At 37.5% G+C, this 25,462-nt stretch overlaps 4 protein-coding genes across 5 annotated transcripts; 3 read left to right on the top strand and 1 right to left on the bottom strand.

Annotated features, from left to right (window-relative positions):
• Nucleotides 1–2,109: 2,109 nt before the first annotated feature.
• On the top strand, nt 2,110–11,428 carry LOC140758726 (uncharacterized). The gene is made up of 12 exons (XM_073094995.1): nt 2,110–2,379; nt 2,449–2,812; nt 3,290–3,479; nt 3,554–3,603; nt 4,908–5,000; nt 5,077–5,165; nt 5,355–5,433; nt 6,057–6,139; nt 6,552–6,630; nt 6,708–7,428; nt 9,591–10,140; nt 10,733–11,428. The coding sequence occupies exons 1-12, from the start codon at nt 2,348–2,350 to the stop codon at nt 10,872–10,874; spliced, it is 2,472 nt and encodes an 823-aa protein (XP_072951096.1). The 5' UTR covers nt 2,110–2,347; the 3' UTR covers nt 10,875–11,428.
• Nucleotides 11,429–12,409: 981 nt separating this feature from the next.
• Nucleotides 12,410–14,530, top strand: LOC140759690 (uncharacterized). Its single transcript, XM_073096320.1, has 2 exons — nt 12,410–13,147; nt 14,190–14,530. Exons 1-2 carry the CDS (start codon nt 12,488–12,490, stop codon nt 14,355–14,357), a joined length of 828 nt encoding a protein of 275 aa, XP_072952421.1. The 5' UTR covers nt 12,410–12,487; the 3' UTR covers nt 14,358–14,530.
• A 1,178-nt stretch (nt 14,531–15,708) lies between these two features.
• LOC140759072 (chaperonin-like RbcX protein 2, chloroplastic) lies at nt 15,709–17,704 on the top strand. The gene is made up of 5 exons (XM_073095538.1): nt 15,709–16,227; nt 16,796–16,887; nt 16,998–17,055; nt 17,165–17,230; nt 17,324–17,704. Exons 1-5 carry the CDS (start codon nt 15,949–15,951, stop codon nt 17,444–17,446), a joined length of 618 nt encoding a protein of 205 aa, XP_072951639.1. The 5' UTR covers nt 15,709–15,948; the 3' UTR covers nt 17,447–17,704.
• Nucleotides 17,705–18,428: 724 nt separating this feature from the next.
• LOC140758725 (probable cellulose synthase A catalytic subunit 8 [UDP-forming]) lies at nt 18,429–25,371 on the bottom strand. 2 transcript variants are annotated; one of them, XM_073094993.1, is made up of 15 exons: nt 25,100–25,371; nt 24,864–25,009; nt 24,498–24,690; nt 24,194–24,411; nt 23,980–24,082; nt 23,681–23,870; nt 22,638–22,904; nt 22,155–22,500; nt 21,937–22,074; nt 21,520–21,645; nt 21,219–21,431; nt 20,527–20,788; nt 20,097–20,299; nt 19,493–19,843; nt 18,429–19,257 (listed from the first exon to the last, which is right to left on the bottom strand). In XM_073094993.1, the coding sequence occupies exons 2-15, from the start codon at nt 24,885–24,887 to the stop codon at nt 18,673–18,675; spliced, it is 3,219 nt and encodes a 1,072-aa protein (XP_072951094.1). In that variant the 5' UTR covers nt 24,888–25,009; nt 25,100–25,371; the 3' UTR covers nt 18,429–18,672. The 2 variants fall into 2 exon arrangements, with proteins under 2 accessions (XP_072951094.1, XP_072951095.1); XM_073094994.1 differs by having other exon boundaries at nt 24,864–25,371.
• Nucleotides 25,372–25,462: the final 91 nt, after the last annotated feature.

Genomic DNA, 25,462 nt, shown 5'->3' on the forward strand with positions numbered 1-25,462 from the left:
CGGTCCCGATTTATTATTCTTTAAAGTCAAGTCCGTGGGCAGATACTTCATTAAAAGGTTCAAAAAATATTAATCATGATTTGATACCTAAAATTTTTTTAAAAAAAATAAGAGAAAGGGCTAAAAATCCTAAATAAATTTTAAGCTTAAATTGAGATACATACAAAATGATAATAGAAACTAATATTAATTTCATAATAAATTTTAAAAGATTTTATTTAACTTGAATTAATTTGTGTATAATTGGTTATACTAATGAGAAGATACATTTGTGTGTGTATCTAATAAATATGGAAACAAAAATAAATTAAAAAAATATCCTGACAAATTCTTTGTCTTGTGGTTAGAATGCTATGGCAATCATGTATACCAACTATTTTGGATCAAAAATGGCAACCTCTAGGAGATTTAGCAGCTCTTTCATTATTATTTGGGTTTTTAATCTCATAATTTTTCTACTTATTTCTCCCAAACAACTTGCATAAATTGAGACATGGGTCATGAAACCAAATCACTAATTCATTAAAATACAAGATAAATTTATTTATTCCATGCGATTTAAGATAAAAGACTACATTTATTGAGGCACTATAATCCCATCATAAAAGCCTAATAATCTTCCCACTAGCTAACATCCAAATCGGACCCCCCCCCCCCCCCCCCTCCCCCCCTCTCTTCCAAGATTTAGGCAACGATGCAGCAACAACGCATTCCAGTAGGGCTACCGCCAATGGGAGCAGGATCAGGAACGCACAACACTGCGGTAGGAGAGTGGCCGGCTTGGCTGCATGGACCGGCACAGTCTTGCTTGGTTCTACAAATTCCAACGAAGTCACAATCACTGCCCTCTGCTTCTTTCACCGGAAACCCTACCAAACAAACAAATCACACCTGGGTTAGAGACTCAAACCTCATTTAGACTAAGAAGAGAGAAATATATTGATAGAATTTTTAGGTGAGAATATAAGAGAAAGGGAGAAAAAAATATTTTTTTAAATCATTTTCTAACTTACATTATATTTTAAAGATTTTATAAACTAATGCTCATCTCTCTAATTTTTATGTCAAGTTAACAAAAACTCAACTATTTTTAAATAGAAATACAGTAATCAAGACAAGATTTGTTAGAACATACTGGCTGATGCAACGAGAGAGAGGAGGAGAAGGCCCAATATCACCAGAGAGAACTTAGGGGAAGCCATTAAGTGTAATTGTTTGATGTTGGTGGTGGTGGTGGTGGTGGTGGTGAGTTAATATAGAGAAGAGGGCGATGGGAATCTATGTGGGATTTTCTTCTTTTATTTGCCGATAAGATTCAAGAATTTAAATTTGATTTGGTTTCCTTATTAGGAATGATTGATTCAGTGTACCAATTCAAAGATTAGATTTGCTAGGAAATACAATTTGTACTAAATGAATCGCTTTAGCGGTAAGGAAAGAATTACGGAGCATATCGGACCTAAATTTCGCTTAATTTAGATTTTTTAGTTGAACCTACTAAATTAGAGTTTTTGACCAAATTAGCCGTGTTTTAATTTTTTTTTTACCGAAATAGATTAATTCTTAAACTTATTACTAAATTGAGTCCGATAGCCATAATAAAAATATTAAATTAATTAGTATTTTATTATTAAGCAAAATGTTAATTAATTTAATATTTTTATTTGATCCTAAAACGTTGAATTACTTAGTGTTTTATTTATATAAATCTCTTTAATTTAATCCTTTGGTAGTTAAGTAAAAAACTACTAAACGCTGATTATTTTTAGTATTTTTGTTAGGATTACAGTGAATTAAATCTCACTTAATAAAAACAGACCGTAAAAAACTCTACTAAATTAAGCACTTTTGGGTGGGATAATTCGTCAACATTCAACTCCATATGGGCCGGGAAATCATGGTCCAACTAGGGCCCAATTGGATTGTTTTTCTCGGCTTGGGGCTAAATGAACTAATTGCTCTTTTGGGCCTTGCTGGAATGTTCCTATGGGTGAAGTTTTGGGTCAGGTTTGTTCGGTCCATTTTCTCACCCAAATTCCTTAACCTAAGAGCCCAAAAATCCATCTAAAGTAGTACCAAAATCCAAATGCTCTCTCTCTCTCTCTCTCTCTCTCTCTCTCTTCCCTTCGCAAAAGAACACCCAAATCCTACTCTCCCATCACCTTCCTAGTTGAGTTCCCACCCTCCTCAACTGATCATCAATCCCTTTTTTCTCTCTCTTCTACTTCCCCCCGCTTATTTTTCTCTTAATTTCTTTATTTCCAAATTCCTCCCTCCACTCTGTTGTTTCTCTTTTTTCAAATCGATCCGGGCCCCTGCGTTATCCCACCGCTCTCGAAGAACCCCAATGGCCTTTCACGTCGCTTGCCCGATCACTTGGTTCTCTCTCTTCTCTTTTGTTCTCCTCTCTTCTCTTCTTTAGGCACCAATATTTTCTGTTTTTGGCAGTCGGCGCATCTGTGACTGCGAGCTTGGGTTCCCCGGGGGGCTCCGGAGCGCGCGGGAGAGGGAGGGCTTCTTGGAGGAGATCGCTGGGCTTGAGGAGTTCTTGCGGGATCCATGGGTCATGAGGAGAGACGCTTCTGCTGGCGTCGCCGCCGTCCAGGTCGCAGTCCCGCGTGTGGCGCCGCCTCCGGCCGTCGCGCCGGAGACGACGAGGGAGGAAGGAAGCGGAGGCGGTGGTGGTGGGGAGGAGAGCGCGTGGGCCGCCTCGGTGCGGGCGAAGCGCGCCGAGCTTCAGAGGCAGGCGGCGGCGGCCTCCGCGGCGGCCGAGGACTACGCGCGGAGGATGGAGGCCGGCGGCGTGGCTGCGGTGAGCTCTTAATGGTGTCCCTTGTCGTTTATCTCTCGATTTGGTTTTCTTGGTCGTTCTGGAAGGAAAAGTTGATATCTTTCTTTGCTTCCTTTTCTGGTTCTTGGATTGTCCTTGAGAGTAGAATTTTACTTCTTTATCGTTCTTCTTGGTCTCTTTTTATTGCCTTCGTTCTTGTGGTTCTAGTTTTCTTCTGTTTTAAGGGAGTTCGAATTGAAGGAACTACTCGTCTTACAATTCTTGAAGTGATTAATCTTATCTCTTTCCCGTTTTAAGCATAATAGATTACACTGAAAGATACGCGATGAGAACATGGACGAGATATTTAAATGTGGATATTTTTCTTCGTCAGATGTTTAAATGTGAACTTCGTTTTGTCCATTTCCTGGGGAACGTCCTGGGTTAAAGAATTTTATTTCTTAGTATTTCTTTTTTACTCATTCATGAAAAGATGCTGAAATTGGTGAATTTTATCAGGAGGCTGCATGTGAAGCAGCTAATAATATTGCTATAGAAGATCAAGACTCTTCAATAGTTAAAGCTATCTGTCGTATTTGTTTCTCTGGTGAGACTGAAGGCAGCAATAGAGCTTTGAAAATGCTGCCATGCAGAATTTGCAGCAAGAGGTACCACAGGAGTTGCTTGAAAGTGTGGGCCGAGTACAGGGGTATGTACCAACTCACGAGTATTATGTAGAATGATTGCACCTCCCCTTTATTCCTAAAGATGATCTATTTTCAGATTTATTTCATTGGAGTTCATGGTCTTGTCCCTCTTGCCGCAGTTGTGAGGTTTGTGTCTTTTCATTTTCTTTTGGATAGATGTTAATTCAAAAAGGTAGCATTTGATAAGGACCGCAAGGTATTTTTTGAATAATAGAATGCAGGATGCACCAGCATCTTGACAGCTTGGCTTGTGTAGCTTGGCATAACCTTTTGTGCCCTGGCAGTGAGTTGATAATGCTGGGCGACTGGATACTTCTTTTGCCAACCTGATGTAGGACAATGCAGCTTTGATATATATTTGCTTTTGATGTAGGACAAATGTGGAGAGGATTTGGATCAACAAGGAAATGATCTAGACGGAAGTAATAGAAAGGGTGTGAAGGGTTACATGAGATGATTTCAGGGTGTGAAGGGTTACATAAATTATAGCATAGATATTAATGGTTCCTTTACATGACATGATTCCAACTCTTGATTTCTTTTCGTTCTCATTATGCATGCCCCCTTCTATATTTTCCCCCCTTTTGAGTTTACTTTTACTTTTCTTTTTGTGCTAAGTGCTAACCAATGCATACTACATTTGCACCTATAAATCCAGATCTGGCTGGAAGTATTGAACTGAGATCTTTAGATCCTTTTTTACTGCCTGAAACCTACTATACTGCAGAAATACCTTAACTGCGGAAACAACCCATAAGCAATCTATTTGGGGTTTCTTTTCATTGGAATTCAACCCTATAATTATATTATCAAAGAGAGGATTCCTTTTTCTGTCATGCATCCTTCTATAAATCCTTATATCTCTTTCTTTTTTTACTTTCTTGGCTTCCTTTAGCTTTCCTATATTACCTCTATTTGATCTAATTGACTTCTTCCACACAATGTAGCCTTCTTTTCATTTGCATGCTGACCTCACAAGATGTGTTAATAAGGGGGCAATTATATATGTAGGAACTTGAATCATATTGATTCTTGATGATAGCCTCATTAATATAGTCATTACCATGGAGAAACTGACACAAGATAGATGGTGAATATGGTTGAGTGCTGGATGAAGCATTATCCTAGAGAAGTCACATAGTCTAGAATCTCTAGATGAGAATATGAAACTGGAAATGCAGGATAACTGGAGAGATCAACGCATTTGAAGAATCTTAAGACTTGTCTATTGGAATGCAAATGAATATATGTCTAAGAAAATTTGCTGGAGTCCTCTGTAGTGTATATTTGGTAATTGTGCTCTTCGGGCTAATTTGGTGTGGTCATCTTAGCATAAGCCTCCTTTTCATATTATGCCTTTTCTAGATTAGCTCTGATGTGCCATTGCTAATCTGTCAGCTGTTGATATGGTTCAATTCGTTGTTCTTCAGGTTTGTCGAAGAACTGGTGATCCTACCAAGTTAAAGTTCTGTAAAAGGTGTGATGGTGCTTACCACTGCTATTGTCAACAGCCTCCACACAAGGTTGTGTTTAGTTGTTGGTTCTCTAAGATATTGTTCAAGTGTCATACCTGTGAAAGTCTTGTGTTTCAAATTGCAGAATGTTAGCCATGGGCCTTTTTTATGTCCAAAACATACAAGATGTCATAGCTGTAGTTCTAAAGTTCCAGGAAGTGGTCTCAGCACGAGGTACTGGCTGTAAACTTTGTAGCAATATTCTTTGAGGTGTCATGACCATTTGGGGGGACTTTAGACTTTTCTCCGATAATTATTGAAATGATGTACTTCTTTTTTGATAGAAGAATGATTTACTTTGACAGCAATAATAGTGATATTAGTCACCATACAATTTAGTCTAACTTGACAACAATCATGCAGGTGGTTTTTAAGTTATACTTGCTGTGATGCTTGTGGAAGATTGTTTGTCAAAGGAAAATATTGTCCTGTTTGTTTGAAGGTAAAGATTACTTCCTAGAAGCCTGCAGAGCAGGCTTAAATGATTTTTTTTGAATTAGACCATGGAACTACTATGAATGATAATTTTTCTCATTCCAAGGATCTGGTGTGTAACTAAAACATTCAATAGTATTTTTTATTTGAGCTGTAAATACACTGAGCCTCTATATTTAGTTGGTTTTGACCTTAAACAGTTTTATATATTTCAAAAAGATTAAAAAAAAAATACACCATCATCACTTTGTCAGCCATTATTCCTGCCAACAATTAGTGTTTGGTTAGGGAGCACAATAGAAGGCAGAAAGTGTTTTAATGGAAGGATCCATGAGACCTTTTGTACTGGATATCTATCTAAGGGCAAGATGTCGCCTAATGGTGTTCAAGGCAAAATGATACTACAGGGGCCTGCTGCATAATCATGCCAAAAGGCAGTTAGCATGATCTTTCATTGATTGCAGTTTAATGAGTAAACAACTTGCCAATATACATAGAATGAAATGATATGTTATATGCACTTTATGTAATCCAACTATTTTTTCTTCCTTTACATGCTCGTAAATACCCACAAATCAGCCACCATGTGTATCCATGATAGCTAAACTTTGCAGTTTTCAAATTTTGTAGGTCTACAGAGATTCTGAAATGATACCCATGGTCTGCTGTGATGTTTGCCAACAATGGGTGCATTGTGAATGTGATGACATCAGGTGTTTATGGACTCATTTAATGGTTTATTGTCTTGGAATTGTCATTTATGTTTCTTGGTTTGCTTTGTCTGCATTTTTCTCATATACGCATAATCACATATGCATTCTGTAATGTCATATGACATCCTTTGCTTAGACGTCATGGTATCTCAAGCCTTAAAAGAATTATACTTGTTTATATGTAATGCATATTCATCTATTGTAATTTTTGGAGAAGAAGATCATACAAATTCCATGGCATATTGGCTTGAGAACATTAGAACTGTAGGTGATTTTTAATGAAAAAAAAAGTAAATATGACTTTTGAGTCTCAATTTCATTTTTTTTTGGGTAAAATTATTGTGCTGAGTTTTGTTATTTTCTTGCTAATATTCATTTAAAAATCGTCTACTTATCGTTTCTATGTCTCCAGTGCTGAAAAATATCAACAGTTCGAAGCAGATCGGAATCTGTACTATAAATGTCCTGCATGTCGTGGAGATTGTTATCAGGTATTGTGTTATTCAGGAAGTTCCTGGCTAGTTTGTGATATCCTGTTTATTCTATTCCTGGTTTGCTTGATGGCTAGGTCAAGGACATAGAAGATGCTGTTCGAGAGCTTTGGAGGCGGAAAGACTTAGCTGACTCTGATCTTATTGCAAGCTTAAGATCCGCTGCTGGATTGCCATTTCAGGAGGAAATCTTTTCTATTTGCCCCTACTCAGATGATGAAGAAAGTGATTCAGTTATTATGAAGAATGAGCATGAAAAGCCACTAAAGCTTCCTTTAAAAGCTTTTATCAATAATGCCAATAAGAAATCTAAAGAGGACCGAAAAAATTTGTCTCAAAAATCATCAAGTAAGAAGAAGGGATATGAGTTTGTGACTGAAGTTGAAATACCAGATCAAAATATTGCAACTCAAGATTCAATGAGGTCATTAGATAGCAGCTTTGGAGATCAAAAGTTCAATGATATGAAACATTTAAGAAGTCATGGGCATAAGATCCTTTCATCTTCCTTGAAAAGAATTCCAAGCAACAACACAGGGAAATCTGTTGTCGATAAATTGGAAAATGATAGTCTTAATGTCAAGGAAGTTGCACATAACTCTCATAAGGTATCCCAAGGTAGCAAACCTCATGATTCTCATGTCAAAGACAGTGCTGGAAGAAGTTCAAGCAAAAGTGAGAGTGCAAAGGGAACAAAGTTAGTTATACATATAGGTAGAAAAGATAAAAATACGACGAGTTCCTCACACTCTGAAACTTCAAGCTGTCATAGGGAGCCAGAATTTACTGCCTTCAATGGTATGTACCTCTTTATATAGGAATATTTGTTGTACCTTGTCTTTCAGTTGTTATTTTGTGCCCAGTGTTAGCCACATTTAGCTACTAAGAAGTTTCTGACAGATAAGAAGGATATCATACTTGAGGCATACTTAAGTAAGTCATGATGATGGAAAATAAACATAAAAGTGCTAATTTTAGCTTCAAATTCTGCATTCCTGAATTGGTAGTGATGCCGGGCTATCTTTATTACCCCATTTTTACTATTTATAACTTTGTCAAGTTATGACTTATGACTGCCTTTACCTGTCTTAGCAATTGTGCTAAAGATAAATTTACTAGGAGGAATGAACTGAGAAGTGGGAACAGTAGTTGTTTTATGCCTTCTCTTCTTCTCTATATGATGAAGCACATTTTTTAAATAATGTTCACAATGGCATCCTTATGCACTCTATGTTTATCATTTTTTTGACCTTATCTTTAACATTTTTGTTAAACAACCAGTTAACTTAAAAACTTAAGCTAGTGGGTACCATATCAATTATGAAGAATGGATATGGATATAAGATAGAGATATGCTGATACGACTAATCTTGAAAAATAAGGATACAGGACACTTAGGATATGTTGTATATATATTAGTAAACTTGTGCACTAACAATTCATATATTATTGTTGCTTTGATAGTTTACATGAAGAGACCTCTAATTTATCCATTGAAATAACAACCATTGATAACAAAGGTCCAGTATATTACTATCTATGATGTAAAAAAAAAAAAAATCAATCTATAAATCATAAGAAATAGACTATTATAACATGAGTTCCTAATATAGATAATAAATGAACAAGCGAACTCAAAACGGAATGTAATAGTCTCATTTAATTTGGCTCATGTCAATAGGAATTTCAAAAGTATCCAATAAGTAACTAAGAAGGGGTAATTATATTTTTAAGAAATCGGATAGTTTAAGGAAGTGCCAAACGAGTATCGTATCCAATACAGATATGACGAGAGTAAGGAAATATCATTGCTTTCAAGAGAGCAATAACATTTATGATATCTATTAGGTGCTCCATCACGTGCGTTCTCCATATACATTCAACATGTGGATAGATAAAAGATAATATGATGTATGACTTTCAGGCCTTTTACACATCACATGAATACTTATTTATTAAAAAAAATTAAATTGGGCTAAAAGTTTAAGCTGTTAGGTAATAGTTGGCCTAAATGTTAATGGATCAGTAATGTATATTATACCTTCAAGAGTTTTAAACAGCATATAATAAGGATTTGGCGACCAGTAAGGCTCATGACGCTTTGTTTATGATGGCCACCATAATGGGTGCTTTGAGCCTAAAAGTGGGATTTTAAGATATGAAATTTACATTATTAAGTATTAACCATCAAATTTTTTGAAGTCTAATCGACTCGATAAACACATACCATCTTTCAGCGCTACAATGAACGCATACCATCTTCAAGTGCTATAATAAACACATACAATCTTCAAGTCCTCTATTACAAACTTTTGAAGTAATAGAGAACACTTTCAGGCTTCAGCAAAACATGCTAATATTATAAGGGAATAATTTCATCCAACCTTCTAGCTACCACGCAAAATGGAAACCTGTCATAGTCTTAAAAAATAGAATATTTATTAATTTGCCTCAGGATGTGAACCACCATGAGTGTGAGCATGAGCATCATTCAAGGTGGAGAAAAGTCACAAAGCACATAGCATAATGGAAATGGTCTAAAACTGCCATGTATGTCACCATGAGTCAACCTTTTTATCACCATGATCATCTATTAATCTAGAAGTCCACCTAGAACTTACAGAGATTTTGTTTTCAACTTTAGTGCAATTGAGCGAGAACTGTTTGCTCTCTGCTTGGTGGAAAATAGTTGTCACCACTAACTAGCTGCCTAGGGGATTTTAGACCTCAGTATCACTGATGGACAAGATATTATTAATGCTTATAAGACTAGCTTCTGCAATACTCTTTTTTGTCTCAATTTTGGGATTTTCTTCCTTTCTTTGCATACAATTTATTGACCCCATTTGATCAGTGGGAGGTTCTCATGTTATTGCCTATAACACAATGCCTGTGAAGATGTGAAGCTTCTAGAAGAGAATTTGGAACTTAACTGAAATAAGAGTTTGTGATATGTGCAGATAAAGAAGATGATATGGCAGAGACCTTTAAGATCTCTAAGAAGAATGGGAAAAGCAGAGGCAGTATTGCTAAGTCTGGAGTTCCGACCTCATTCAGAAGCCCTATCACAAGAAAGGCGATCACAGAAATATATCCTGCAGAAGAGGGTATGGCTGAAAATACATCAAGAAATGATGAGGTTTTACCGGTAAAGGATTTAGAGGGTACTATGAATGAGATCAACGATGTTGCAGAATATCCTTTAGCTGCTAAAGATTCTATTGATTCCAAACCATTATTGAAGCTTAAATTCAAGAATCCATATTTTGAACAGCGAAACTCTAATGCTTCAAGAGGAGTAGAGGAGAAGAATCCTGCCAAGGGGCGAAGGTCAAAGAGAAAGAGGCCATCTATAGATAACATTGGTGCAAGCGTAGATGAGAAGTATAAACAGCCTACTCAGGATGCTTCGATGCATGAAGTTGTTGATGCTAAATGGATATTGAAGAAGCTGGGAAGAGATGCAATAGGAAAGAGAGTTGAAGTTCATGAAGTCTCAGACGACTCTTGGTGAGTTTTGGCTCTTTTTTTTCATGCTTCTTGCCATTATATCGTTACTTTTTAAAAAGCTTGGCTTATCTTATTGTGCTCCAAGGTATATCACTTATCCTCCCATGTTTTGGTGGATGAACTGTATTTGTATCTATATATGTAATTGTGTTTTCTTGTAGAAGTCATACACCATGAAAGCTGAAACTGGCTACCCACCGGAAACTTAGCACTTTGCAGGCTACACATGTGGGCTCCCAATCCCATTTTATGGTCCTTCCAGTCAATCTGACAGTTATTATTAAGCTTCTGCCTTTTGGCTATTTGTTTTCTTAATATCCAATTTCAATAATTCTAGCACTTCAGCTGGTGATATGATACAAGCTATTGACTGTGGAAGCCTTAGCACACGTGTAGTAATAATTAAGTTCATTTATTTAAGCATTCTGTCATTTATTATGGAAAGTAAATTCTTCATTTTCATATTGTTAATATGTTAGCTCTTACCTCTGTTTCTATTAATATTTCCTCTATTACCAACTTATTGTCTATTAATTGGCTGACACTTGTTGACATATCTTACCCTTTTGGTTAATTTACTATCTTCATGTAGGCACAAGGGAGTGGTTTCTGATGTCATAGAAGGTACTCCATGTTTATCAGTTCGTCTAAATGATGGAAGGTCCAAGATCTTGGAGCTTGGCAAGCAGAGGGTTCGCTTCATTTCTCAGAAACAGAAAGGTGCAAAAGCATAAAAGTTTTCATGCCCTTTTCGGCATCACAAGTATGTATTTCTGGGTTCTGTAGAAATTTTTGGGTTCAAAGTTGCCGCGCTGTGGCTGATACCGTGTAACAGTAAGCAGCATGTACATTTTGTCTCACACCATCATGAAGCTACTGGAGCTTCTTTAGTTTAACACTGGTTCTGGCATGCACAGTTGAGCCATAAACATCATAAGCTTCCAGAGCTTTTAGTTTATTTACCGCAGCTTGCAACCATGACCTTTGGGTTTACAAAAATAACTGAACTAGTGCATAGAAACTAGTCATATGCAGGCGGGCGGGCTTTTGCTCCATTAATTTCCTGAAAGGCAACTTTGTCAGCTTACTGATCCTCCAGTCAATACCGTTAATAGCAAAGGATGCCACATACAATGAGAACGGCATTCATGATGAAGAGAGTGTGCTGGCCTTATTTACATCAGGACGATGAACAGAGTATAGGGAGTTTACTTTCAAAAGCAGGTTATGTAATTAATTTCTTGGTAACCAAAGATGTTCGGTATCAAAAAGATTGAAATTATAAGTCCGTTCTGTGCAAATTAATGTATTTGTAATTTGAACTTTCCTCAGATCTCTTGGTTCAGAGTGTGATGTTATTTTGAGAATGGAAACTGTTCGCGATCTTTTAGTGTCGGATTTTGCCTAGTTCTCAAGGTCAAGGTAATGCATTATATGTAAATCTTCTATAAAGAAGGGGGTATTTGCAACATTAGTCTTAATATTCCATGTATTTCCAACAGGTATTGTGAAACATTATTGAACTGCAGATCTTTTGTGTTACTGGGAGTAACTATTGGGCACGAAGTCGTAACCGTAAATATTGCTGAATAAATATCACGTTGACTTAATATCATTGTCTTCTCATGTAACTATATATTTATTTTTACTGACACCCACACTATCTTTTCATACGTTATCATTGAGTTTTCTGCATAACACTGAATTTTTTTAAAATCATAATTACCGTTATATATTTTTAAATATTATAATTGCTATTAAAATCTGGTGACGTAGAATTATTATGATGGTTGGTTTTTAACAAAATATTTATAGTAGACTGTTATTAAAGTTAACGAATAAATTTAATTGACTGAAATAATCTTATGCTCGTGTAAATATTTATTATTAACTATTAAAAAATAATTTTATTTGCATTATTACATTGGGTAAAATAATAGCTTTTAAATGATTTTGAATAAGTTATGCAAGAGTAAAATAATCTTTTTTTAATCTAAATTCGGTCTTAATTATGATTAGTTAAATCTAACTTTTCAAATTATAATTTTAAATAGCACAAGGATTTCGACGATATTCAATTAATGTAGTAGTAATTATGATAATTTAAAGTTTTCAGTAGTAATTATGTGAAAAACATATTATTATTTTATGTTATACAGCAAATCCGCATTTAATAAAATAACGGAGGTAACGTCACCGTTGAGTGACGGGCTCCAAAGAAAACCCTAATTTCCCCTTATCCATCTCTACTATAAATAACTTGTCGCTCTTTAGTGTTCTCTGCCATTGTACGCGCCTCTTCTGCAAACCCTAGTCGATCCAGTTCCACCAGGGAACAGAAGCGCTAATGGCAGAAAGAGGAGGAGATCGCGGCGGCTTCGGGCGAGGATTTGGCGGCCGTGGACGCGGCGACCGCGGCCGTGGCGATCGCCGCGGTGGCCGGCGCGGCGGCGCGCGGCAGGAGGAGGAGAAGTGGGTCCCCGTGACCAAGCTCGGCCGCCTCGTGAAGGACGGCAAGATCCGGAGCATGGAGCAGATTTACCTCCACTCCCTCCCCGTGAAGGAGCACCAGATTGTGGAAACCCTCGTCAAGAACCTCAAGGATGAGGTGATGAAGATTATGCCGGTCCAGAAGCAGACGCGTGCCGGTCAGAGGACCCGGTTCAAGGCCTTCGTCGTCGTCGGTGACGGCGACGGCCACGTCGGACTCGGGGTCAAGTGCTCCAAGGAGGTGGCCACAGCTATTCGTGGTGCCATTATTCTGGCGAAGCTTTCTGTGGTGCCGGTGAGGAGGGGGTACTGGGGAAACAAGATCGGGAAGCCACACACCGTGCCATGTAAAGTTACCGGGAAGTGTGGGTCTGTGACGGTTAGGATGGTTCCGGCGCCGAGGGGTGCTGGGATTGTGGCTGCCCGTGTGCCCAAGAAGGTACTCCAGTTTGCCGGGATTGAGGACGTGTTCACTTCGTCGCGTGGATCCACTAAGACACTCGGAAATTTTGTCAAGGTATTAAAAATGCGTTAAATTTGGGTTTCGATTAATTTGTTTTGTTCTATAATTCATTATTGAGTATTAAGTTCCTATGCTGTTTTCTTATGATTAACATGATGAGCATTTGCTTATACAGAAAAAAAAAACATATATGTTATAGTTAGGTAGTAGTTTTTGACGTATGGTAGTTGAATTGGTTATGTAGTAGCAATAATATTATCATGAATAAATATGATTATTAGGATGTTATGCTGACATATAGCATTCTTTCAAGAGTTAAGATTCACTGGCACAAATCATTTTAATTACTTTATAGTATAATATGATTGCCTTTTGTTCAGATTTATTTAATTACTTTATACCAAATCACATTATAAGCGTTTTTTTTTTTGTTGTGAAATTGATGATAGTTCTTGTTTTTTTGGTAGGTTGGGTTAATTTTGCCCTCTAATACTATATGAATAGTCATTTAGGCATTCTGAGCTTTGAGGTTGTTTTGATCGGTATAATGATGAATGGAATCATGACAAGAGATTTGTTGTTGTATTCTATTGTTTGCTGGATGATGCGTACATAAACTTAAGACCGGAGATCTGAAAGAGTTAATAATTCATGGTTGTACTAATTGATGGTATCAAGTAGGCATATGGCAAGTTATCCTTTTCAGGTGCAACTTTAAAATTTAAAATGGCATTCTCACCTTTGATTTATCTGTGAAAGAACATAGAGGATTCTCGACAAACATAAGATTTGAACAGTCAACTTGTGATCCAAATAGTGCCGTGCAGTAGATACTTCTTGGCTCTTTGAAAACTCTAATTTTCAGATTATTTTCCTCTTGTTATATTCTTATGAATACGTCATAAAGAACACTTATGACATGCAATATACTCATATACCGTAACTGCATCAAAATCTCAGTTTATAAATAAATCTGCTAACCTTTTGATTCCCTAGAACCTATCTAGATGATTTACATGTGAAAGGTAGGCTACTGTTCCTTTTACATTTCATCAAATGTTCTTCTCTGAAATGTTATGTTTCTGTTTCTGCGCAGGCTACTTTCGACTGTCTTATGAAGACATACGGGTTCTTGACACCCGACTTCTGGAGAGAAACTCGCTTCAGCAAGTCTCCGTTCCAGGAGTACACAGACTTCCTAGCTAAGCCCACCAAGGCCATTCTTCTTGATGAATCAGAGAGGGTCGAGAGGGTAGAAGCCTAAGTGTTTGTTCTGAGTTCTTTTTGTTCGTACTATGCAGTTCAATTTTCGGTGAAGAAAGAAGTGAGTGAGACATGTGTTGCAAACTGCTTTCGGTTATCTTACATCTAGTTGGTTTGCGAGTACGACTTTTCGTTAGATCAAACTCATTTTTGAACAAATGAACCTTTCTATCATATTTACAATGTCACTGTTGTTGCCCCATGAAATAGCGAACTTTTTTCTACTTAGGCCTAAATTGGGACCAGGAGATGACTTGTTTTGATCGAAGTTATTGTAGAGAAATAAAATTATTCTTCTCGAATTCAATGGGCAATATGTCAAATCATATTTGAAAATAGATGGTTGGGAATGGGTCAGCATCATCAATTGCCACACGGAAAAGTATGAGAAATTTCCCCTCGGCCTAAAGATTTTATCAATCTACGTTAAGTATTTATCTCCCCTTTAGCGATTAGCTTATTATAGATTAAAATAAGTGCCACATTTAAAAGTCGCAAAATTTAATGCGTCTTAAACCGCTTAAATATAATCCAATCTGCTAGATATTTGAAATATAAGATGAAGTACAAAGTAAGATCTTAGATCATTTCAATTGCCTATAAATATTAGAAATGTTGATCACATAAATTGACTAAAATATCTTTTCTTCTTGAAATTTAGAATATAAAATAGTTATCAATGATTTTTGTTTCACATAAAGGAAGTTATTTTTCATTGTATTGTAATAGTGAATTAAAATATTCGATAATTTTTATTAACTATTAAAAAAAAAATTTATGCAAGAACAAGATATATTTTCTTAATTTAAATATGGTTTTAATTACTATTAGTTAGATTAAACAAGCAAAATGATAATTTTGAAATCTCACACTAGCACAGGTATGATATTTTGAAGAGTAGAGTAGTAATAATTATGACATATTGAAATCTCATTTTGTATACTTATCATCATTTAAATGTGATCAAAACTAGGTAGGTGAAACCACCCAACGCCACGAGAAGTAATAAGACCAAATAGCGTACGCCTTCTCCTCCTCCTCCAAGAGAGAGAGAGAGAGAGAGAGAGAGAGGAAGCAGTCACGCAAAGAACGTCATCTCCCTGGCAGTCGTCAGTCGTCGGTCGTCGGCACTCCTCCCAAACGGTTCCCCTCCTTCCACACTCCCCTTTAGAATCTTTGGAACCTCTCCAACCCATACGACGCCGCCACGTGTCGAATAACGAAGAATCGCCAAAATAATGCCACAAAATCGAATAATCGCGGAGGCGGGATCAATTTGGGCCTCAGGAATTTGGTTGGCGTGGGTTGAATCCAAACCTCCATTACCAAATACATCCCCCCCCCCCCCCAACTCTTTCCAACTTCCCTGCTGCAATCCGAAGAGAAAGACAACCAAAGCAAAGCTGCTCTCTTTCTTCTTCTCCTTCTTAGATATCCTCCCATAAAATTTAAAAGAAAAAACCTCTTCTTTTTCGTTTTTACTCTTCAACTTGGCCTTAATCGTTCTCCTATACCATAAAGACCTCCTCTTGCGAGGCTATTCTCACTTGCGTCTTGGAAAGTTTGCTCCTTTTGGTGTGCTAGTTGTGGGGATGGCTGGAGCTCGGTCCATGGCGATCAGTTCCGTCGCCGTCGATAGCCATATCTTCGCCGACGCTTTGTCCGTCTCCGGCCTGAGCTTTAGGGCGAAGGCGTCGAGGCCGCCGCTGCCGCCGAGCTCTTTGGATCTCAGCAGCCATTTTCTTGGAAGTTGGAGCGGGTGTCGCTTCTCTTCTTCTCAAGCAAAGAAGCAGAGGGCCAAGAACAAGGGCCTTGTTGTGGTAAACAATCTTGGCGGCGACTATGAAGAAGGCTTTCAAGACGTTCATCTGGTTAGCTACCATCCTACTCTCGCCTTTTTCTTCCCCCCCCCCCCCCCCCCCCCTTTTTTTTTTTTCCTTTTCTGATTTTTTTTTTGAAAAAACTTTCTTTTTTTTAAAAAAAAATTATTTAGAGGGAAAAGTTTATTATTTTGAAAATTCATAGAGAGTAATTTTAAAAAATTATTCGGCTCGATAAAGCTCGAATTAATTTATATGGTTTTGAGATAACTTCCATTCTTTTAGGATTGATTTAATCTGTTCTTCTAATCTGGATTAAGCCTTATTCAGCTCAAGCTTTTAAGTCGGCCATCTTGATTAAAGCTTGAGCTAGATTTAGTTCGAGTTTGAATTAATTAGGCTTAAATTCGAGAGTTCGAAATTAATTTTAAGCCGAGCTTGATCATAGTTTACACCCCCTAGCCATATTTAAACCATAAGAATCAATAATTTTATAAAATTGTAGACCATAAGATCTGAACTAGTTTTCCTTTTTCTTTGGTTTATTTTTATTTTGATTCACTTCTATGGAATCTTTATTTTGTTTGGTGACTCATAATGACAATTTCTTGGTTTGCAGCAACTTATTAATTACTTCACCTACAAAGCTGTGAGAACTGTTCTTAACCAGCTCTATGAGATGAATCCACCAAGTTATCGTTGGCTTTATAAGTAAGTCATGCTTTATAATTTATTTATCTTGCAATCAAATCAAATGATTAATTACTTCATTAATGTCAAGGCTTACACATTAATTAATCCAATCACATCTTCCCTTACAGCTTTGTTGCAAACAACAAACCAACTGATGGCAAACGTTTTCTTCGCACTCTTGGGAAGGTATTGTTCATTAATCTTTGATAACAGTCTATTTTTCTCATTAAAATATTTTTTTAAAAAAAATGCAATTTTTGTTTTAAATTTTTTATTTTGGGGGTTATAATTCTAGGAGAAGCAAGAACTGGCTGAGAGAGTGATGATAACTCGCCTTCATCTGTATGGTAGATGGATAAAGGTAATAATATCCTATTTACTATGGGGAAGATTTATCTGAATAAATTTTGTGATTGAGAATAAACTTTGGCACTGGTTTTTTTCTGGTTGTCAGAAATGTGATCATGCAAAAATGTATCAGCAAATCCAGGATGAGAATTTGGAGTTGATGAGAGAAAGGCTAATGGAGACTGTCATATGGCCCTCTGATGACACAAATACAGAGAAAATTGGTTGATGATATGAGAAAATGGCAATTGCTAGGAGTTCTTCCTGCTTGAAAGTTAAGAAGAAGAAGAAGAAGAAGAAGAAGAAGATATTAGATTCAGAAGTCTCTCTCTCAGTAGAATCTATGTATATAATTTTTACTTAATCCCTTAGGAAAATAATACCCATTGAAGCAATTGCGCTGTGTATCAGATTATTTTTCTGTTAAACAGTGTTATTATAAAGGGGATTATAGTTGCTCATGGCCTGATATATTTGTTTCTGGGAATTATTTTTCTTCTGTGGTGTGGAATTTTTCTTTATTTGGTTGTTGGGTTTTGTCATATTATATAGTTTTTAAGAATATAAAATTTTAAAATTATCATTTGAGAGCTTAAACTTTAGCTTCCATAATAATAAGTGGAAGTCTCACAGATGGGTGTCATTAGTCTGACTTTCTTTTGGATTTAATGTTATTTGAATACAAAATTATATTTCTAATAGTGAGTTCAAAGTGTTTATAGATTTAAATTATGTGATAGAAACTGTCGCACAAATGTTACTTTGGTTGTGTTCTCTCATATGTGGGAAAGAAAAACTAAGAATGCTTTAAACCAGCTATTAAAATATAATCTATTGTTAAAATAACATTAAAGAATAATAAAACGTGCTCATTAGTCAATTTTAGCGTAATAAAAGAATTTCATTTCGTAAGATTGGGCAATATTATCTCAGTAATACTTTAGATTTTTAGTCCATGACTATATATTTAACTTGAGGAAAAAGGAACTTTATCTAGTGAACAAGGAAGAAAATGGACACTATTTTGTTGATCAAGGCTGTCATGATGGTATTAAGGCTATCTATGATAGCTTCTGGTGTTTCATTGCTTACAATAAGAGCACAAGATAACCTGGAGCTGTGCTTCTACAGATATCCTAAAAGGCTTTCACACACATTAAATTGAGCAGCTTGAATCAATTCAGAGTCCTAAAATAAAAGCTTTAATGCAGTTGAGATAACAACATTGTCCTTGTCCAAAATATTTATTGTTCATTGATAGAATACAAAATCATTGCTATTTCTAGCCATGTCCGACGAATATGATAAGTTATCGATGATAGACGATACTTCTTATCTATGAACAGAAATACAAACAAGATCCTCAGAAATGTATTATCACCATAAATAAGAGTCACACAGTGCAATAATCTATAATACATCTTGTGTTCTTCCTCTGTAGTAGCTTTTTCTTCCTTAACAGTTGATTCCACACTGAAGGACATCTGGCCCTGTCACCCTGGTGGTGAATGGATCGATCCGAACCCACAACAATGAAAAGATCGAAGCTAGAAGGATAGACCAAACAACGACGATAGTAGGGGTTCGGTTCTGACGACCCATCAAACCCTTGAGGAAGGGATAAAGGTGGACAATCACCCAGAAGGCAAAGAAGAGTTTCCCGAAAAGTGGACCCCATGATTGGTATCCACTGTTGATGGCATAGGAGATACCGGCAACGACGCCAACAAGGTTAATTATGAGTAGAGTGGTTGGAGGAATGAGAAGAGTAGTCCACTTGAACATGTAGAGCTCAGCAAAGTCCCCGTCCTCATCAGATGCTTTGGAAGTAACAGTGAAGTTGGTGTCAATACCTGCAAGCACCTTAAGAAGACCCTGGAAGACCGCAAAGAGATGGGCTGAGACTCCTCCGATGACCCAGAATTGCTCATTCCTCCACCATTCGTCAATACCAACACCGCTCCACCTCATCTCCAAGATACCAGTTGCAAAAATGGAAAGGAAGAGAGAAATGAACCAGATACTCGCAAAGTTGCTGATCTGCAGTCAGAAAAGAAATTATTAGCTGAAAGCATTTATATTGTGCATCTATTACAAGGCCCATCTGAGCATCACTATGAAGAACAGTAACATGCATGTGTAAATGTTGTCTCTAGGGCATCTGAAAGGCTACATCATGGATGAAAAGAAATGTATTCATAACAGCATTCTACTACAAGTTCCATAAGTATGCACATGCCTAATGCCTAGATAGAGATATTAAGAAGTAAATTACCGAAGGGATAATGAATTTTCCAGTGAGTAGACAAACAGCAGGCAATGTACAGTACACAACGAGAGGAACTGCAGTAAGTGGGTAAATGGTGGTATTGATATATGCAAATCTCTCCAGAAACTTCAGTCGCCCTCCATAGCCATACCATATGGGGCAATGCCGGCTAAAAAGAATTTCTACGGATCCAAGAGCCCATCGGAGCACTTGGTTTAGACGATCCGAAAGGTTAATGGGAGCAGATCCTTTGAAAGCTGCTAGCTTAGGCATGCAATATATTGACCGCCAACCTCGAGCATGCATCTTAAACCCAGTGAGAATATCTTCTGTAACAGAACCATAAATCCATCCAATCTGCAGGTAAAAATATCCATTAGATACTAAAGTCAACATAAGGTTTTTTTTAGCTTTTATTCACCTTGCAAACTTCCATTGCAAGATAAGAGCACTTCTAATCTATCTAGTATTAGTTTTAAGCTTTAGTTCCCTCAGACTATGAAGTCTACAAACAATGCATTGTTTGCTTTTCATGGTACAAAATATGTAGTTATTCACAAAGAAACAGTTTGGAGAGAAGAGGTTGAGGTGTGATTAACTGCTTCTATACCTCACTTCCCCACTCAGACTTATCCTCATAGCCGCAGCTGATGACATGGATAGCTTCTTTCAAAAGAGACTCAGGAGTTGCTGACTGAGGAACTCCACCATTTTCCATCAGAGTAGAAGCAACAAAGACATTGGACTGGCCAAACCTCTTCTCTAAGCTCATCTGAGACATGAGGAGTGACTTCTCATCATCAAATCCAGCACCTGGTATTGGAAAAGAACAGAAAAGGAGAGGTTAGAGTAGCAAGGTAATGAAAGCTATATATTGCTATACAAAATGCTAGAGCGAAGAAACACTTAATTACTTAAATCATCTAGAAGTGGCAGAAATATTCCTCTAATTGATTTTCATATCGTGTAAATAAAGTAAATTATCACGGTGCTTTTTGACTTATAGAGTTTTAGAATATCAGTTCATTTGTAGTTGGTACCTTCTACTCCCTCTTCTATATCTTCTAGATTGAAAACTGGTACAGAACTGTCCACATGCTTGCTTGATTTCTTCTTGTCTGAACTCTTTTTCCTTGATTTTGTAGTCTTCTTCCTAGAGCCACCACACAATGAAGAGAGGAAACTGCCCTTCTTCTTTTGCTTAATGGGGGGTTCATAACCATATAAAGCTGTTCTGTTGAATACGCATCCTGTTCCCACATAAACCGGTCCTTGAATGCCATCGAGACCTCTTAAGTTAATCTAGAACAAACAGAAAAATAGAGGAAAATCACTGAAAGGGCTTTGGATATTCCAAGTAATTTGAACTAAAGTAAGTGCAACAAAATAATATTTACTAATGAGGCTTAGGAAAAGCAGCAACTATTCTTAATTCAAACCTGGCTTAGTACAGTTTAAAACAAACTTAGGGTTAGCATCACTGATCTATTTACTAATGAGACTTAGGAAAAGCAGCAAGTATTTCTTAATTCAACCCTGGCTTACTACAGTTTCAAACAAACTTAGGGTTAGTATCACTGATCTATCATTATTGTATAGCATTAGAATATCAGGAAAGAGGAAAGAGCGTTGCTGTGACTTGACAATAGAATATCCAATGAATTACAATAAAATTTCACAAACGTGATAAACAAAAGAAATTTCAAGAGGGTCAATGATGAATCACACTTACATCAAAGAACACTGTATTCCTGTTAGCATATCGATCATTCTTATCTATCCCATCAAATCTCTGTGGAAATTGTACATAGCAAACCTGCTTTCCAAGGTTTGGATCCATAAGAAAGCACATAGCTTCCCGTAAAGCCTTACTATTATTTATGTAGTGATCACAGTCAAGATTCAACATATATGGTCCATTTGTGAGGACAGCTGAGACACGTACCTGTGGGGAGAAACAGTGCATCAGTTATCAAATTCAAGACAGTAAGAAGTTCTTTTGAAGTTTCAAGTTACCCTGTTAAACTACTTACAAGTGCATTCATTGCACCAGCCTTCTTGTGATGCTGGAAACCAGGACGTTTCTCACGAGATACATATACCAAACGTGGGAGTTCGTTACCTTCACTGTCCAGTCCTCCACTATGGCCCAGGAAAACCTGAAGAAATGGGTGATTAATTTAAGTATAACTCTTTGGCTTTTGTCGGGAAAATCCAAACTGGAATATAAGTGATGGGAAAAAAGGATGCCAAATGTTGGCATAAGTTGAGAGAGAAAATTTCATGTCTTGGGGGAAAAATATCCTACATATCATTTTGAAATCTACATAATCAAGATTCCTTTAGCAATATGAATTTCTTGCATCTAAAAGTACTTCTTCGCGAACAAACTGCACATATATTGTCGTGTTTATCTTTCTCTAATCCATCTGCAAAAAAGAGATACATACCTGGATCATTCCAGGATGATCTCTGGTATTATTTCCTGGCCAAGGTGTTCCATCTTGCATAATCCATCCCTCCTCAGGAACTTTCTGAGCCTTAGCAACGAGGCCATTAACTCGAACTTTAAATTCTTCATATTCTCTCTATATTGTACATAAAGTTGTCAGTACTCAAATAGAGAAGGGAAAAAACCAAACTACTGTGATGATAAAGCATATAATACCTTCATGGCTCTACGATCTTTAACAAATGATGTTTGCACTTTATCTTTCAAGTAATCAATTTTCTGAGCAAAGTACCACTCTGGAGCTCGGGGCTCAATGCTATATTTCTTACAGAAAGGTACCCATTTTCTAGCGAATTCTGAAGTCTCAGACAACGCCTCAAATGTCAGCATTGCAGCTCCATCATCAGAAACATAGCAGGAGACCTTGTCCACAGGATAATCCACAGCAAGAATAGATAGCACAGTATTGGCAGTGACAAGAGGAGGCTCTTTCATAGGGTCAACAGTACTGACAAAAATGTCAACAGCAGCTAACTCAGATGGTTCACCTTCTCGGTCATACCTATTAATACAAGTGAACATGACATAGCATTAAACACAGAAAGAAGCACCCAAGCCTTGGTGCCAGGATTTATCCCTATATTTTCAGAGTGGAAAAGATAAATATCGCTACATTGTAAAAGCTGAAAGAGAGAATACCTTAAAGACAGTCTATCAAGATAGGTTTCACGATTCACTGGGAACCATTTAGGAAACTGATCCAATATCCAGGATATAGCGAACCAAATTTCACATATGACAGATAATAACCACAGAGGAAAGGCATTGCGCACGGGATTTGTGATACGATAATGCAAGAAAATGCATAGGATAACCAACCGCAGAACAATGACCATCCTGTATGGATTTATCCTGGAAGAGGGGATAGACACTTTCCTAGAAAGAGGCTGGCGAGTTTCATCATTCCTGCAATTCAAAGGATCAGAAATTATCAGTTTACACAAGAAACCATGAAGAAGAACAACTTTTATTTGATAGACAAATTATCAAAGCATAATTTGCTCAAAAGATCAATTAAGAATCATACAGATTGACAGCACTAATACAAATATTTTAGTGTATTTTATGAAAAACAAGGATCTCCATGACGAGCTTGCACTTCAAAGGTCATGACCTTAGCAGCATTGAGTAAATATTAGATTTACTACAGGATGGTCGCCAACCTGCCTTATTGGCATTGGTCATGAGAAACTAGAATTTCTGTCTGGATATGTGCATGTAATATGTGTTTTGAAGTTGTTATTAAACAGATACGTCACATGCATTCAACTGAATCATTTACTAGACATATTTTTGCCATATAAAAGATCTTTCGAGCTTAGAGTAATGAATTTGACAAAAGAAAGGTATTAAGTTACAGGTAACGTAATAATCAAGCAACAAAAGATCATGGTTATGAATGCATGCTCAACTTTGAATAACAACAATGGATTCTTGTCAAAATTAGATATACATAACGGAAGCATTCTACGACTATTTTCAATGACCTTAACTTTTGCAACCTAGTTATTCTGAACTAGCTTCCTAGACTTCTCAAGTTCTTGTAAGTTTGATTCTTTTTCTGATTTCTGTCCAATGGCATGCACACCATGTACTGCATCTTATAAGGGGTCTTAACACTAATTAGACAAAAATCTTCTATCAAATTATATAATAGAGGAATCCATTATTTAGGAACTCACAGTAACGCATCATCCATGTTATAGTCAGTGGATGCATCAATATCACCAACTCCCCTGCCTTCAGATGGGGCTAGACTGGTGCCATTAGTCATTGGCATCACATTTTTATCCTGCTTCATTTTCCAGCCATCAACCCTCTCTTTCCAGGCAACATTTCCAAGACTACCAGAAAATTCTCTTGATGGATTTGCTGTGAAGGAGAGTAAAAGAAAACAAAGTTTCGAGTCTTAGAAACTGCATTAAACATCATATTGAAGTGCTGAGCACTAGGGATCATAACAAGAGATGAGCGTGCATACGTGAGTGATTCACATAAGGAAGTGGATGCACTCGCTTCCCGCCAATATTTCCACCAGGAGACATCATATGATCAGGTGACGCGCCCGGCAATTCTCCTGAGATCTGCAACAATTGACTCATGAAAACAATGTTATTATCGATAATCAAACTAACTTACATAATAAGAGCTAAACTGAGATAATGATTTCATCAATTGGAATGCAGAAACAATACCTGGCTATGGGTAAGAGAAGGGATATAACCCCGAGGGATCTCCCCACTATCATACTTCGGGCGGCCTTCTTCGCCTTGCCCAGTATTCATACGCCACGTCAGCATTCTCTCAGCAATCTTCTGCTTCTGATCCTGGTTTCCTGACGGATAGTTGAAGTCACTGGAGACATCATCAGCATCTGCATCCTCCCCTTCCTCTCCACGGACGGGCGGACTCCCTGTACATTCAACAAAAATCAAAATGAGATCGCTTCCAAAATCACAATTTTCAGACATTCTTACAAATTTGAACCCAAGTCCGCACCTTTATGCCTCTTGTACTTGGTCTTGCACTGGGGGCAAGCCTGTGTCCCATCCTTGCGCTCATACTCATAGCACGGCCTACACACAGGGAACCCACAGACATTGCAGGCCACAAAGAGGTCGCCGTCCGCGGTGGTGCCGACACCATCTCCACAGATCTGACAGACCTGACCACTTGGGTGCTTTGCAGATCTCTTCATTCATACACCATAAATAATCAATTCACAAGGTTCAACATACTGTGTATCCAAAATTCATTGCAAAAGACACCATAAAAGGCACAAAATCTACGCTACAAATTTCAGGCTTGGAGGGACAGACCGAATCAGAAAGATTACAGTTTGGAGAAGAGTAAAGTTATACTCACCCCTGGTTCGCCTTCGCCCTCCATGGAAACGACAAAGGAGAAACGCTCCTCCCCTATTCAGCCCCCCGAACGTGAAGAAAACCTTCAGATCTCAGCTAGATCAGCAGCAAACGCACTGCATTGCCCCCGATCCAGAGGTCCTTACCCTATCACCAGACCAACGGAACGAAATTTACAAAGATCTCAACTTTGGGAATAGATCCCTACAGATTGAACCAAAACAACACCCAAATCACCTCAATCCCGAATCGCGCCGACTCCCACTCGATAGAGAGAGAGAGAAAGAGGGAGGGAGGGAGAGAGAGAGGGCAATGGAGAGCAAGTACCAGAGTGGTTTCTTGTGGTAATGCGATAGAAAAGGGGGGAGAAGAGGGAGAAGAGAAAGCGACGCGCTACCAGCGAGAAGGCAACGTGCCTTGGTTTGGTCGTCGTTTTCGAGAGAGTAAAATTTATTAAAAAGAAGAAGAGGAGGAGAAGAGGATGGAGTGGAGTGAGAGACGAAAAGAGAAGAGGAGAGAAGAGAGAGAGACAAATGGAGAGTGTGAGCTGTAAGAAGCTTACAGCCAGCGGAGAGAGAAGAGGGATTGACTCCACCGACG

Source organism: Typha angustifolia, chromosome 4 (genome assembly GCF_048772165.1).
Source record: "Typha angustifolia cultivar Huaian chromosome 4, ASM4877216v1, whole genome shotgun sequence".
In the NCBI taxonomy this organism is placed as follows: Eukaryota; Viridiplantae; Streptophyta; class Magnoliopsida; order Poales; family Typhaceae; genus Typha; species Typha angustifolia.

Excerpts from the sequence above, each read along its gene's own strand:
- LOC140758726 (XM_073094995.1), top strand. The coding sequence starts at position 2,348 with ATGGCCTTTCACGTCGCTTGCCCGATCACTTG. Across the intron at positions 6,631-6,707 it reads GTCGTGGAGATTGTTATCAG|GTCAAGGACATAGAAGATGC; the intron begins GTATTGTGTTAT and ends CTTGATGGCTAG. Across the intron at positions 10,141-10,732 it reads GAAGTCTCAGACGACTCTTG|GCACAAGGGAGTGGTTTCTG; the intron begins GTGAGTTTTGGC and ends ATCTTCATGTAG.
- LOC140759690 (XM_073096320.1), top strand. The coding sequence starts at position 12,488 with ATGGCAGAAAGAGGAGGAGATCGCGGCGGCTTCGGGCGAGGATTTGGC. Across the intron at positions 13,148-14,189 it reads CACTCGGAAATTTTGTCAAG|GCTACTTTCGACTGTCTTAT; the intron begins GTATTAAAAATG and ends GTTTCTGCGCAG.
- LOC140759072 (XM_073095538.1), top strand. The coding sequence starts at position 15,949 with ATGGCTGGAGCTCGGTCCATGGCGATCAGTTCCGTCGCCGTCGATAGC. Across the intron at positions 16,228-16,795 it reads GCTTTCAAGACGTTCATCTG|CAACTTATTAATTACTTCAC; the intron begins GTTAGCTACCAT and ends CTTGGTTTGCAG. Across the intron at positions 17,056-17,164 it reads TTCTTCGCACTCTTGGGAAG|GAGAAGCAAGAACTGGCTGA; the intron begins GTATTGTTCATT and ends TTATAATTCTAG.
- LOC140758725 (XM_073094993.1), bottom strand. The coding sequence starts at position 24,887 with ATGGAGGGCGAAGGCGAACCAGGG. Across the intron at positions 24,412-24,497 it reads CAAGTACAAGAGGCATAAAG|GGAGTCCGCCCGTCCGTGGA; the intron begins GTGCGGACTTGG and ends TTGAATGTACAG. Across the intron at positions 22,501-22,637 it reads CTTGATAGACTGTCTTTAAG|GTATGACCGAGAAGGTGAAC; the intron begins GTATTCTCTCTT and ends TTGTATTAATAG.